Genomic DNA, 12,833 nt, shown 5'->3' on the forward strand with positions numbered 1-12,833 from the left:
TCCTCACACTGTAAGTCTGATTGACTTGAAATGTGACACACAAGTCCAGCTCCATGTGCTCTACAAAAACGCCTCTTAGACCACAAAGCTCCGCCTACTTAGATTTTTTGCTAATTTGTATAATGTGAAAAACAGTAAAATGAATAGAACTTTTGAAAGATTGAATCTATAAACACCTAATTTGGCATACTGCTTCAGGGGATGAAAAGACATATTTCCACTATAAACAAGCCAGATTGGTCAAAAAACATGGGCAATTCACAATGGGCGGGGCTTAGAAATTATTGGCCATAACTCCCACTCCCTTTGCCCTATCATCACAAAACTTGGTGGATAGGTGCACAACAGGACTGGGAATCTGCCTAGCTAAGCATGTTGAGCTCAACCTAGAGGGGGCGCTATAAATGCCATTAGCATATAGCTGAATAACCAATTTGGAGAATTCAGGGGCTTATCAAGGGTATGTGTTGCACAGATCTTTAAGGAACATGGCAGCTGATGCCATCGACTGCGGGGGATGAGGGTCAGGGTGGCCAGTTTGGGGCGAACGGGATTAGAACCTGCAGATTGCCACTTGCGGCTATATTTAATTATTAATGCTGCTATCGTCCGAAGGAAGCTAGCAAGCTAACACCCTGCTCCAACAACAGTAACTACGACCATTAAACTATTAATTTCATTCATTTCATCACACTGACGTTACTGTACCTTTATCTTCTTCATGTCTTGCTTTTCTTTTCTTGTTTTCCTTCACTGGGTGCTGGATGGTTTCAGTCTTTTGGACATTGTGATTCAGCTACAGTATCAGTAAATCTCTCTCTTGGCCTTGGGGTCTCGGTCCAGTCAGATTTAGGCAGCTTGGCCTCTCGACCCCGCCCCCCTCACAGAGGGCAGGTACATAATATTTTGAAATAAAAGTAGTAATAGTAGAGTTCTCAACGGGTTGGCCTGGCCCGACAAACCTGACGGACCCACAGGTTTGCGCCAAAAATATATGCAAATGAGCCCGGTCGGGTCGGACCTCGGGCTTCCTTTTTTATTAAACACATTTCTTGCAGGTTGTAAATTATATATTGTTTGTTGTGAATCATCGCTGTTCACGTGTGGTGAAGAGCGATGATTCACATTCCTGCACTGTCCAAAACATAGACAGTTAAGATGCGTACACAACAATCAGGCAATGAGGTCGGGTACGCTGCACGCCCTGACAGCAGCATGCATCGATGCACATGGACGGTTCATGTTACTTGTATATTTGTTGTTATGTTTCTCTACTATCTGAGAAAGACACAACATGAGAAAAAAAAGCACTTACCTGTAATAAGAAGTCAAAAAGAGCCAATCTCCCCCATTCTGAATGTTCAACTCCCACGCACGGCGCAGACCTCTGGTCTGCTTCACTCCCACAGTGGACCTGCAGCAGCTTCTGGTACTGGACCCATTTGAGTGGAAAAGAGTTCTGGTCTTGGTCTCGATCTGCAAGGTGCTGAATATCTGGATCCCACCACACTACAGGTCTGGGGGTGCCCCTGATGTATCGATATGGTAAAATCTCACTTTGCAAACTCCTAAGCACAGTGGGGAGACTTCGGTTCAAACCCAGCACCCTGTCCAGGTGGAAGGCAAACACTTCAAACCAGTCATCAGTGCGTTTGACCAGGGAGCAGCGCCCCTGCTGGCAGCGCTTACTATGGGTTTCTGGATGTCGTTGGCCAAGTCCATGCTGAGGTGAATCCCTCTTCAGTGATATCTGCTGGGATGTAGAAATACATTTATAATGCTTTCAGTTTTTATAAATACAGTAACACAACAATTTATATGCACAATTATGATTATTATTATGTTATTACTACAATTATTTATATCATTTATCATATTGAGTTTATTTTTATTTTCATATCATTTTATTTACTTAATTGTTTATACTCCTGTAAAATTGATAATTTTCAGTTTTAAAAGTTTACAAAGCATCAGAAAGCTATGGAAGCAATTCTGTAGCATAATTCAAATTAAAATGGATTAACAGAAAAGCTTTTTCATTTTCAGAATATAGCTGCATTTTGGACTCATAAATAAAATGAGTAATAAATCATCCAAATTGCATTTTCATTTTCTTCTTCAAGACTGCTCATTTTGTACCTTGATTAAAGTGACAAAGAAAAGGACATTTAAGATTTAATTTTCAAAAGATGCTCCAGCAAATTGTTACCAAAATTCAATTTGAAATGTCAAATTTGAAAATTACAATGCATTAGCAGAAATGCCTTTTCATTTCAAGGTCATATGTCAAGGTCATGTTAAGGTCATGGTTCGATTCTATCCTTTCTTGGTTTATTTCAGACCAGCCAGTCACAACACATCACACACATGCAGAGGCGGCCAAACTATTAGGCAAACCAAGCATTTGCCCAGGTGCAGTGGTCAAACCGGCTGCAATAAGAGGCTAGCGACGCAACAGCTAGCCAGGTTCACGACAGCTAGCCAAGCTGGAGCAGGAGGCTGGTACCGTGGCAGCAGCTGGTTAGGTTGACCGCCAGCAGGGGTGGGAGCCAGCTACAGCGCTAGCAGTCAGCCAGGTGGTCCACCAACAGCTGGAGCAACAGGCAGGTACCCTGGCATCAGCTAGACCAATACAACAGCTGGAGCAAGAGGCAGGATTTACTGGCTTGATTTTACGGCTGGAGGATTCAGAAATCAGTGGACTTGAGGCCATGTCAGACTGGCCAGGGTGCTACACTGAACTGAGCTGGAGTGGAAAACTCTCTCCATGGCATCTCACTGAATGGAGGAGAATGAAGCTACAAAACACTCGACCCGAGGCAGGTTTTCCTAACTGTGGCTAAGAGCTTGCAGGACCGTATGTTATCTCAAGGGTGCCGGTTGCCAGATAAAACTATATATAACAAGTTCATTGAGGAGTTGAAGGTGCTTTATGCACAGTACTGGCCTGAGGACGCAGGTGCGCTGTATGGAGAGACTGAGGTTGAGTTGCTGTGTCAGCGATTTAACATTGCCAACCCATGCGCAGTCATACGGGCCTACAGAAAGTACAGACACCCAGATGGGAAAGACATCCTGATGAACTGATGGAGTTACTTGTTGCTGTCAACAGAATTCCTATTGCAAGTGCTGAATGTGTGCGTGGATTTTCTCAAATGAACTTGATTTGCACTTCCAACCGTGCCTCTCAGCTCACATCCACCATATCATATCAAAACGAAAATGCTGGAATACGTTTCTGTCTCTGCCAGTGAGGGAGTAAGCGCACGCTTGACGGATTGACTAGTTTGGTCTAGCTACTGGAAGACACGGATGTCAACAAACCGGTATGTAGATCCTTGCACAAACACACTGTCACATCAGAGGGACAGCATCATGGTGCTCACTGAGACATGGCTAATGGAGCTGACCCTGGACACAGACACCAATCTGGATGGTTTTCAACTGCGGCGGGCATACAGGACGGCAGAGAGCGGTAAGAGGAAAGGAGGAGGGCTGGCTGGCTGGTTTGTTAATGACAGATGGTCTAACTCTAACATCACTGTTAAAGAACAGGTCTGCAGTAAGGACATCAAACTTTTAGCAGTTAGCATGAGGCCATACTACCTCCTGAGGGAGTTCACACAGGTGATAGTGTTTGCTGTGTATATCCCCCCTCTGCTAACACTGATGCAGCTTATGATGTTCTTCACTCAGTCACAAGCTCACTGCAGACACAGCACCCTTCCTCATCTCTGGGACTTCAATCATGCCTCTCTGTCCTCCACTCTGCCCACATTCACACAGTATGTGACCTGCCACACCAGAGACAATAAAACACTTGACTTATTTTATGCCAACAGCAAGGAGGCATACAACTCATCCCCCCTCCCTGCTGACATTAAGGCTCTCCTTGAGGAGAAAACGAGGGCCTTTAGGTCAGGAGGAGCTGAAGGCTGTGCAGAAGGAGATGAGGAGAAAGATCAGAGAGGGGAAGAACAGCTACAGGAGGAAGACGGAGAACCAGCAGCAGCAGAGAAATGCCAGTGGAGTCTGGAAAAGCCTTAAAAAAATTTCAGGGCAGAGGACTCCAGACTCCCAGGCTGCAGGGGATCATACGTGGGTGAACGACATGAACCTATTCTTCAATAGGTTTGATCAGACAACCACCCCTTCTCTGACCCAGTTATCTCTGCTGCCTCCCACCAGCTCTTCTACCTCCCTTTCCACGGCTTTCATGCTGCAGACTCCCCCCACTGTCCTCCCTGACATTCACCCTCCCCCCACATCCGACACTCAGCACCCCTGCTCCACACTGTCCCTCTCATCTCTCCAGGTGAGAAATGAGTTGAGCAAGATGAAGGTGAAGAAGGTCCAGATGGGATCAGCTCCAGGCTCCTCAAGTCCTGTGCAGACCAGCTATGCAGGATTGTGGAATATATATTCAACCTGAGCCTGAAGCTGGGAAAAGTGCCACTGCTGTGGAAAACCTCCTTGCGTGGTACCTGTACCAAAGATCCCTCACCAAAAAGACTCTAACAGCTACAGACCAGATGCCCTCACTTCACACCTGATGAAGACCCTGGAGCGGCTGGTCCTCATCCATCTCCACCCTCTGGCAAACTCCAGTTTGCTTATCAACCTGGCATCGGAGTGGACAATGCCATCATCTTCCTCCTTGACAGATCCCTGTCTCACCTGGAGAAGCCCAGAATCCTGTGAGGGTCATGTCCTTTGATTTCTCCAGTGCCTTTAACACCATACAGCCTGCATTCCTGGGGGACAAGCTGGAGCTGGCAGGGGTGAACCAACACCTCACATCCTGGATCCTGGATTACCTCACTAACCAGCCACAGTTTGTGAGGACTCGGGACTTCGTGTCGGACACGATAACCTGCAGTACAGGGGCCCCACAGGGAACAGTCCCGGCCCCTTTCCTGTTCACCCTGTACACTGCAGACTTCTACCACCAATCACCTCACTGCCATCTACAAAAGTTCTCTAACAACTCTGCTATCGTCGTCCTCATCAGGGACGGGGACGACGGAACCTACAAATAACTCATCAAGCACTTTGTGGACTGATGCCAGCAGAACCACCTCCAGCTCAATGCTGGGAAGACCAAAGAGCTGGTGGTGGATTTCCATAGGCACAAACAACCCTGCACACAGGTGAACATCCTGGGAACGGACATTGAGATGGTGACATCTTACAGGTACCTGGGAGTCCAGCTGAACACTAAACTGGACTGGACTGATCACACTGCAGCTGCATATAAGAAAGGTCAGAGCAGACTCTATCTGCTGAGGAAGCTCAGGTCCTTTGGAGGGCAGGGGGCACTCCTGATCTCTTTCAATGACTCTGTGGTGGCATCAGCTATTTTCTAGTAGTCTGCTGGAGCACCAGCATCTCGACAGCAGACAGCAGGAGACTTGATAAACTTATCAAGAAGGCCAGCTCCATCCTGGGATGCCCTCTTGACTCAGTGCAGGTGGTGGGAGAGAGCAGGATGATGGACAAGCTTTCATCACTGTTGGTGCAGGAGTCCCGCCCCCTGCAGGACACTATCTCAGCACTGGGCAGCTCCTTCAGCAACAGACTGATGCACCCTAAGTGTGTGAAGGAGAGGTATCGCAGGTCCTTCCTTCCTGCTGCTGTCAGACTGTACAATCAGCACTGCTCCATATAGACCTCACCCTGTACTCTGCACTGTGCAATAGATCTGTACAAACTCATCTCATCACCCATATTTATTATACATATTTAAAATCTGTATATAAAAAATGACTGTCCATTCTTGCACTATATGTAAATATGTATATACATCAATTTGCTTCTATTTTCTTTCCTTTTAATTATATTTTCTAATTTAATACTGTCTATTTTATATTTTCAATTCTCCGTCTGCGGGACATTAAAGGATTTCTGATTCTGATTCTGATTGTTTGACGCAATCAACAGATTAAAAGTAACGGTAAAGTCATTATTGTGTGTCTTAAACTGGGGGAAAACATCAAACTAAAGTGAAAGTGAAACAACACACACAATACTAAAGTGATGGTCAGTATCCACAGATGTGTTTTAAACTGGTGCACAAAGCCAAACTGAGTAAAGACTCACAACAGATTACTTTATACTCCATTGACACTCGGTGCATGGCTAAATACTTGATTTCAACTTTGATTTTGAAGGTCCAGATTGTGACACCCCTTGGAAGAAACAGCTAGGATTTGAAGGTAGCTTCAAAACAATAGGGGGCAGCATAGCTGCTAACTGCTGGACTACTTCTAGGTAAAGAACTAAGAGACTGCCATATCTCTCTGAGACAAGCTTGTGATCTTGGGCTGTATAATTAAAACTGGCTCGACCTGACATGACTCAATTGTAATTAATTAAGATAATGCCAGGTCATACGTGACTTTTTGAGTCACTTGTGGTTAATCTATGTATCTAGGATCTAAACTAAAAAAATACATCTACACTGTATAACATTTCAAATGATCTCCTAACCTTACACTTAAAATCAGTCACTATGTACCTGCTGGTGTGCAGGATGATCCAGTGCCACTTGGAGAACCTGTCCATGTGCAGGTACTCTGGCCTTACTGACCACCTCACCCTCAGCGAGGAGCACCATCTTCTGGATGTCATCCTCACTGAGCCAGGGAAGTGGCCGGAGATCTGGACTAATCCTGATCTTCCTCTGATCATTGTTTGGAAAGTCCTCCCCTGAGAAGCTCAGACACCAGCCGCCGTCATCTTTCTTTATGGCTGCCTCCTGTTTGGACAAAGCCTTTCTACCGTCCAATGACCCAGGATTTTTCTTCACCTCAAACTGCTCCTTGGAAAGATTATTGTGTTTTTTGAGATCCCTAAAGGGCTTTTTCACAGCCTCCTGCTCCTTACTGATTTTGTCAGATTTCCTAGAGTGCTGTGTGTGTTTTTTCAAATCCTGGTAATGTTCATCTATCTTAGCACTTATTTGAGTCGCTGCATTTCTTTTTGTGTTTCTATCTTTCCATCTGCTTGTCAATCTGTCTGAAGCTTGCATGTCACTTTTTAGAGTATTTTCTGAAACAGGGATATGTGCTGCTGTTGATTTGCTGCTTTCAGCATGAATGTATATCAGTGCAGTGTGCTTTACCACAACACTGTGGTTGCTTGGCTTAATTCTATGTTTTGGTCCTGTGTTGTTGACTGTAAACTCTGGGAGACTGGGGCGGTGACGACTGGTTGAATGCTGGACAGCAGCTGCCATCTCTCTTCTTTTGGAAGCAATGTCTTTGTGTTTATTTCTGTGCAGTTCTATGTGACTTCTCCCTTTGAAGCTGTTTTTGTCATCACCAGCAGCATCCCTAAAAGGTTTAGGTGCCACTGAGCATTTAGACATCTCTTTCCCACTGTTTGTTTTCCAGGTGCTGCGCTGTATGTGAGTGAGTGGCTGCTGGAAGGCAGATTCTGGAGGGAGCTCAATGATCCTGGGCCGGGGTCTGAAGTCCCCACTGGAGCTCAGGGCATGGGAAAACTGACGGTCAGTGTAAGCGAGCGGCAAAGGAAGTGGGAGAGTAATTATCATCACAGAGATCGTGAAGAAGAGGAGGAAGATGGGGGAGATGAGCAGCAGCCATTTTTCACCACAGCAGAGTTTTGACCACCCTCGCCATGCCTGGAAGACAAAATGGAAAAAAGAAAGACAGAAACAGAAGTTAGTGGGAGACCAACAGAACCATGATTATAATGGAGTGAATTGCATGAATTGCAAGACAGCATTTTCACTAAACAGAATGGAGTGCTCAGATTCCTGTGGGGTTAAAAAGGCTACACTGTGATATATTGGCTCCATGCATGTGGAAAGCAAATGTGCTCATGCTTCACACTATGCAGGAGGAAGAAGAAAAAAGAGAAAAGAAAACAAGCTGCTTGCCACGTCATTCTGTTCTGTGATATCACAATAGTGATATGTAAACTTTGAGTTTATTGCCGAATATGGTAATGAGAAGAAACAGCAGGAATCTACTGACAAAGAGAGAGCAGAGCTTAAATGTCCTATTTATGCTGCAGAAATGTGAATGTGTGAGTGGCAGAATATAAAGCCAGCTCTGTGTTTCCAGTGTCTTTCACCAGAATTGGGCTTATCCAGCTGAGACCAATATGATTGTGGAGTGTGCATAATTCAGTGCTGCCTTACACACGCAATACACAACAAGAGGAAAAGCCATATTTCACACAATGTGCTGTCACTTCCCCAACATGGCTTACTGTATACTCATGGTGGGCTCTAGAAAAGGAATTTCGCTGAAGGAAATCAAATTGCTGGCCCTTTATTTACTGTGGAGTCAGGCTATGTAGACATAGTATGCCTCTCCATTTGATGCCAATAAAAAGAGTCAGTAAAACTGGCAATCTGTGAAACTGACATCCAAATAATAAAACTGAAATAAGGCCTTCAGAATATTTATTGTTGGGTCTTCCAGGGTTTTTGTTGGAATAAGCTTCTATAGCAACACGTATTCTATGTGACAGCAGCCATCTGAACAGAAACTGCAAATAAAAATGTCTGAGGAATGCTGGTACTTGATGCTCGTTGGAAAGATAAACACTAGAGGAAGCTCAGACCACCTTTCCCAATAACAAAGCTTTTTTTTCATTCCCAAAAATTGGAATCATGCCCAAATGACATGAGAAAACCTGAACTAGTCTAAGCTCTATTCCAATGCTCCACTTTATATATCCCTACCTGTAAGTAAAGCAGTGGGTGAAAGGCTGACATTTCCAGTCGTCTCCAGGATGACCCAGATAACAGATGACTCTCCTCTCTGCCCCTGACTGCTCTCTCCCCTTCTGCCCTCTTCTCTTTTCCTCCATTTGGTTGAACAGAGTGAATGAATGTGTCAGACCCTTGAGATGTGCTCCCCATCCTAAGAGCCATTACCAACATTCCCTGATCCCTCCACCAGTGAAAGGATCCTATTATTCTTCCTCTGCACTGGAATGCCCTGCACCAGGATACTGCTTTATGAGCCTGACAAAACACTATATGTAATATGTATAATTTAGACTATGCTTCTAGCCTCTTGGATGTTTCTTTATATGCCATAATGAATAGTGCTGTCACACTGATGTTATGGAATCTGCAATACTTACTGATGCAACACAATGAATAATAATCAGTGTACAATTGCTCAAAGGTGCTACAAAGAACACTTTAATGTCATTGAATTGCTCCGCCCCTTGGTGTGATCCTTGGTAAATCACACTAATTTATTGTAGTCACTGCTAAAAGGATTGGCACTGACCTCTAAGTGGCTTTTTATATTTCATACTACTGAGTTGATTTCACAGCAAATCTGCCTCTGCCTCACAGCAGGGGCATGATAAGTTCACAGTCATTTTTTATTTTTACTTTATTGAAAAACATACCATAATGGTGGTTATAAAAGCTACATAAAGCACCTTTAAATTGTAATTTAAAGACCAAAATTGTAAACCTTCACACTTCAGAGTAAAATCCTTGTCTGCCATTGCAACTACTATTACACCTTATTAGTAACATATTTCACAAAATGTGGAGCAGACACTAGCCCTTTTTACACAGCGTCTCCGCATTGTCTCCAGAGTGGTGCCAATTCTCTGCCAATGGTGATTCACACAGACCGAAATATCTCCGCCGTACCGCTGAGTATTTCACACAGTAAGCTCCAAAAGAGGTGTGACAGTACACTTCATGTTGATGACGTCTGTGTTTCCCAGGTGTCCACCCTGTCAATCTAAACCCATGGACAGTTTATAATCATATGGATGCTGTTATAATGTGTTGTGATTGAGATTCTGACCCACCAAACATCCTGGAAAGTGACAAAGTTACGGGGTTGCTTTCTGGGGGAAAGTTTCCTCAAGTCTTGGTCCGGAGGGCTGACGGTCGCAGTGATTTATTTTCATCACAAACACTGTGAGCATGACAGACACTGTTTTTCAGGCAGAAATGTGACGAAGAGTCAGTAGGACAGGTTGGAGGACAGACAGGAGGACAGACATTTCTCCATGTAGCTGTGGTATTTGTTTTCCTCATATACAGTGGGTATGGAAATTATTCAGACCCCTTTAAATTGTTCACTCTTTGTTTCATTGCAGCCATTTGCTAAAATCTTAAAAGTTCATTTTATTTCACATTGATATACACTCAGCACCCCATCTTGACAGAAAAAAAACAGAAATGTAGAAATATTTGCAAATTTATTAAAAAAGAACTGAAATATGATGATGATGATTTTTTTGATTTAAGCAAATGGCTGCAATGAAACAAAGAGTGAAAAATTTAAAGGGGTCTGAATACTTTCCGTACCCACTGTAAGTTGCCAAAGACAGTGTGGTGGAAATTTCTGTCAATAAAAGAGTAAAGTCAGATCTGTCTTTTCTGTAAGTTTAATCCAACCATCCGCAGATGGACCCACCACGCAGCCAAACCCATGAGCCGAGCGAAATGCGCCCAGAGTAAAGGAGTGTTCACAATTTATACACAGATAACAACAAGGTCAGGGGAAGAGACAAGCACTCTCGGCGCCAGCAGTGATTAAGCTACACACATACGTACATACGACTATCCCAATCAGACAGGCTTCTCATCCACACAAGACATAAAGTTAAAACTTCATGACGCGTGACCTGGGACTCTGTGCGAAGCATAAAATTATCAGACATAAAACATGAGACAAGAGGGCGACTTTCTATCTGAGTTTTGGTTGGTTCGTGACTCTATTACAATCATATAGGGCAGAGGTTAGGTGTTCATGCATTTGCATAAGATATCAGTCACATGAAGCAAGTTAGATAAATGTTTTTAAGAAATCATATTCAACAAAATAGTTCAAAATTCATCAACCCATAATGAAAAGGAATTTTCCCATCACAACAGTTACAGTTACTATGTTACTTTTGTTTGGTCCTGTAACGTTGCTTTGTGGGACATTTCTCTTTATTAAGTTGAGTGAAGGACCTGTGTAGTTATCAGACTGACACGCCTCGCTCCGCGCTGCTGGCTTATCCGTTCACACTGGGGCGGTTCACCAATAATGTGACCCTGATACTACCTCCAGAGGCAGATCAGCGCCGGAGCGAAATTTCACCCCTCTCCACATCTGAATCTTTCGCACAGAGGAGGGTGCAGAGAATCGGCGCAGGATCCCCACATGCAAACGGCAGTCTGAATGAGGTTACTGAATTCAGTTATGACAGACGATACTGACAGCTTTCTCCTTTAAATGCGCAGTATGAGTTTCTGCTGATGAACAAAACAATGAAAACAAAAGATGTAGATTGATGATGTCATGAAATAGCATGAGATCATGGCAGGCATTAGCTTTATTGTTAAAGTACCACCATTACCAAAGAAAATCTATCAGTGCACAAGATAATGTCATATTAAATTTAATCACCCTCGCTGACGTCCTTCCCCACTGTGACTCACTAAATGCAGTGTGCAGGTTCCTTAGGTAAACTTGTGGATATGGTTTTACATTGTTGGAGACATTTGGGATAATGTAAGTGTATGCAACTAAACAAAATGTACGATAAAGGTCGAGTTATTATTAGATATTTCAATGTAAAAATGTTACATATTACATCTTTAAGCCTGTTCTTTTTGCTGTAAATGTGCTATTTTCAACAATGCTCTACTTTAATTTTTTTTTGCATACCTGGGTTAGAGTTAAGGTTGGCTGGAACAAGCTGGAGGAAGCATCACGTTACCAAGGAGACAACTGTCACCTTTCAGCAAAGCATGTATTCAAAATGTTGTGCTGCTCTTAATTTCTGTTGAAGTGTCAAGCACCTAACCAAGAAGAGAAAAATTATGAGAAATACAAGAGGTGCTTTCCATTTAGTCAGCACTACATCTGTCTCAGTGAGCTCTGCTCAGACACCAGCAAGACTGTGTGACATGTGCCAGACAAGAAGCTCTGAGTGACAAGCACATTAGAGTCAAAACTAATAACTGAACTTATTTCTACACTTTCTTTTGCTGCTGTGTCAGGGCTGGAGAATGGTGGCACATTCGACTGCTTCTCCAAGTCAGCACTGATGAAGTCACAGGTAGTTGTAAAGTTATCTTTTGTTTGTGAGAGCTGCCCAGCAGTTGCTTGTCAGAGCTAATATTAGCCTGTCTGACCTGGCTAACTTGACATTTATTATATTTTTATAGACTGCCAGGTTCTATAAATAGATGCATCTCTGTGCGAAGAGATATAATTTTCAACCCTGCTCTCCTGCTGTCCCCACACTGATCAAATTTTCTGCATTGAAATCTGCATTGAATCAACATGTGTTGATAAAAACTGGCTCATACATCAGTCTATGTTGAGACTTGACACGAGGGCACCACTGCTATTATCAATATATAGACACGAGTCACTGTGCAGTAATGTGTTAACGCTTCATTTCGTTCTATCAAGTGGCGTGCTGTCTCTGCTTTCATACTACATCTCCCTCTTTGTTGGTACTTGTTTTGGCTGAGCATCATTAATTAGCGTCCAAACAACTGCAACTTGGTGTGAATGTGTCAACTTGAGAAAGTGCTGTTGGAACTGTGTTGCCTTCAACACTTCTCTACAGCAAACACACATGACCAGGCCATGGTGAGCTTAACAGAGAGGGACATGAATGCATCTGAACTCGAAAAACAAACTCTATGTTTGATGTGATGTGGTTGGCTCTACTTAAGGTTTCTTCTGTTTTGACAATGCTGTCATGCACTTTGGCCTGCAAAAATGTTACGTTGAAAGCAAAAACAGGAAAACTGCATTATGTGATGTTTCACAGAGTGGGAGATCAGATTTGTAGGTGCACACATATATAGATAA

At 43.5% G+C, this 12,833-nt stretch overlaps 1 protein-coding gene across 2 annotated transcripts in view; it reads right to left on the reverse strand.

The window, feature by feature from the left end:
• Positions 1-12,833, reverse strand: part of gask1a (golgi associated kinase 1A) — a 74,976-nt gene that overhangs the window by 26,179 nt on the left and 35,964 nt on the right. Inside the window, exons 2-3 of one of the 2 annotated variants that reach the window (XM_037074554.1) lie at positions 6,518-7,645; positions 1,316-1,750 (exon numbers count right to left, since the gene is read on the reverse strand). In XM_037074554.1, the coding sequence (XP_036930449.1) occupies positions 1,316-1,750; positions 6,518-7,645 (1,563 nt within the window). Of the gene's footprint in view, positions 1-1,315; positions 1,754-6,517; positions 7,646-12,833 lie in introns of both variants that reach the window. The other variant, XM_037074553.1, reaches the window with a different exon arrangement.

The sequence above is a fragment of the Acanthopagrus latus genome, chromosome 17 (genome assembly GCF_904848185.1).
Source record: "Acanthopagrus latus isolate v.2019 chromosome 17, fAcaLat1.1, whole genome shotgun sequence".
Lineage (NCBI taxonomy): Eukaryota > Metazoa > Chordata > Actinopteri > Spariformes > Sparidae > Acanthopagrus > Acanthopagrus latus.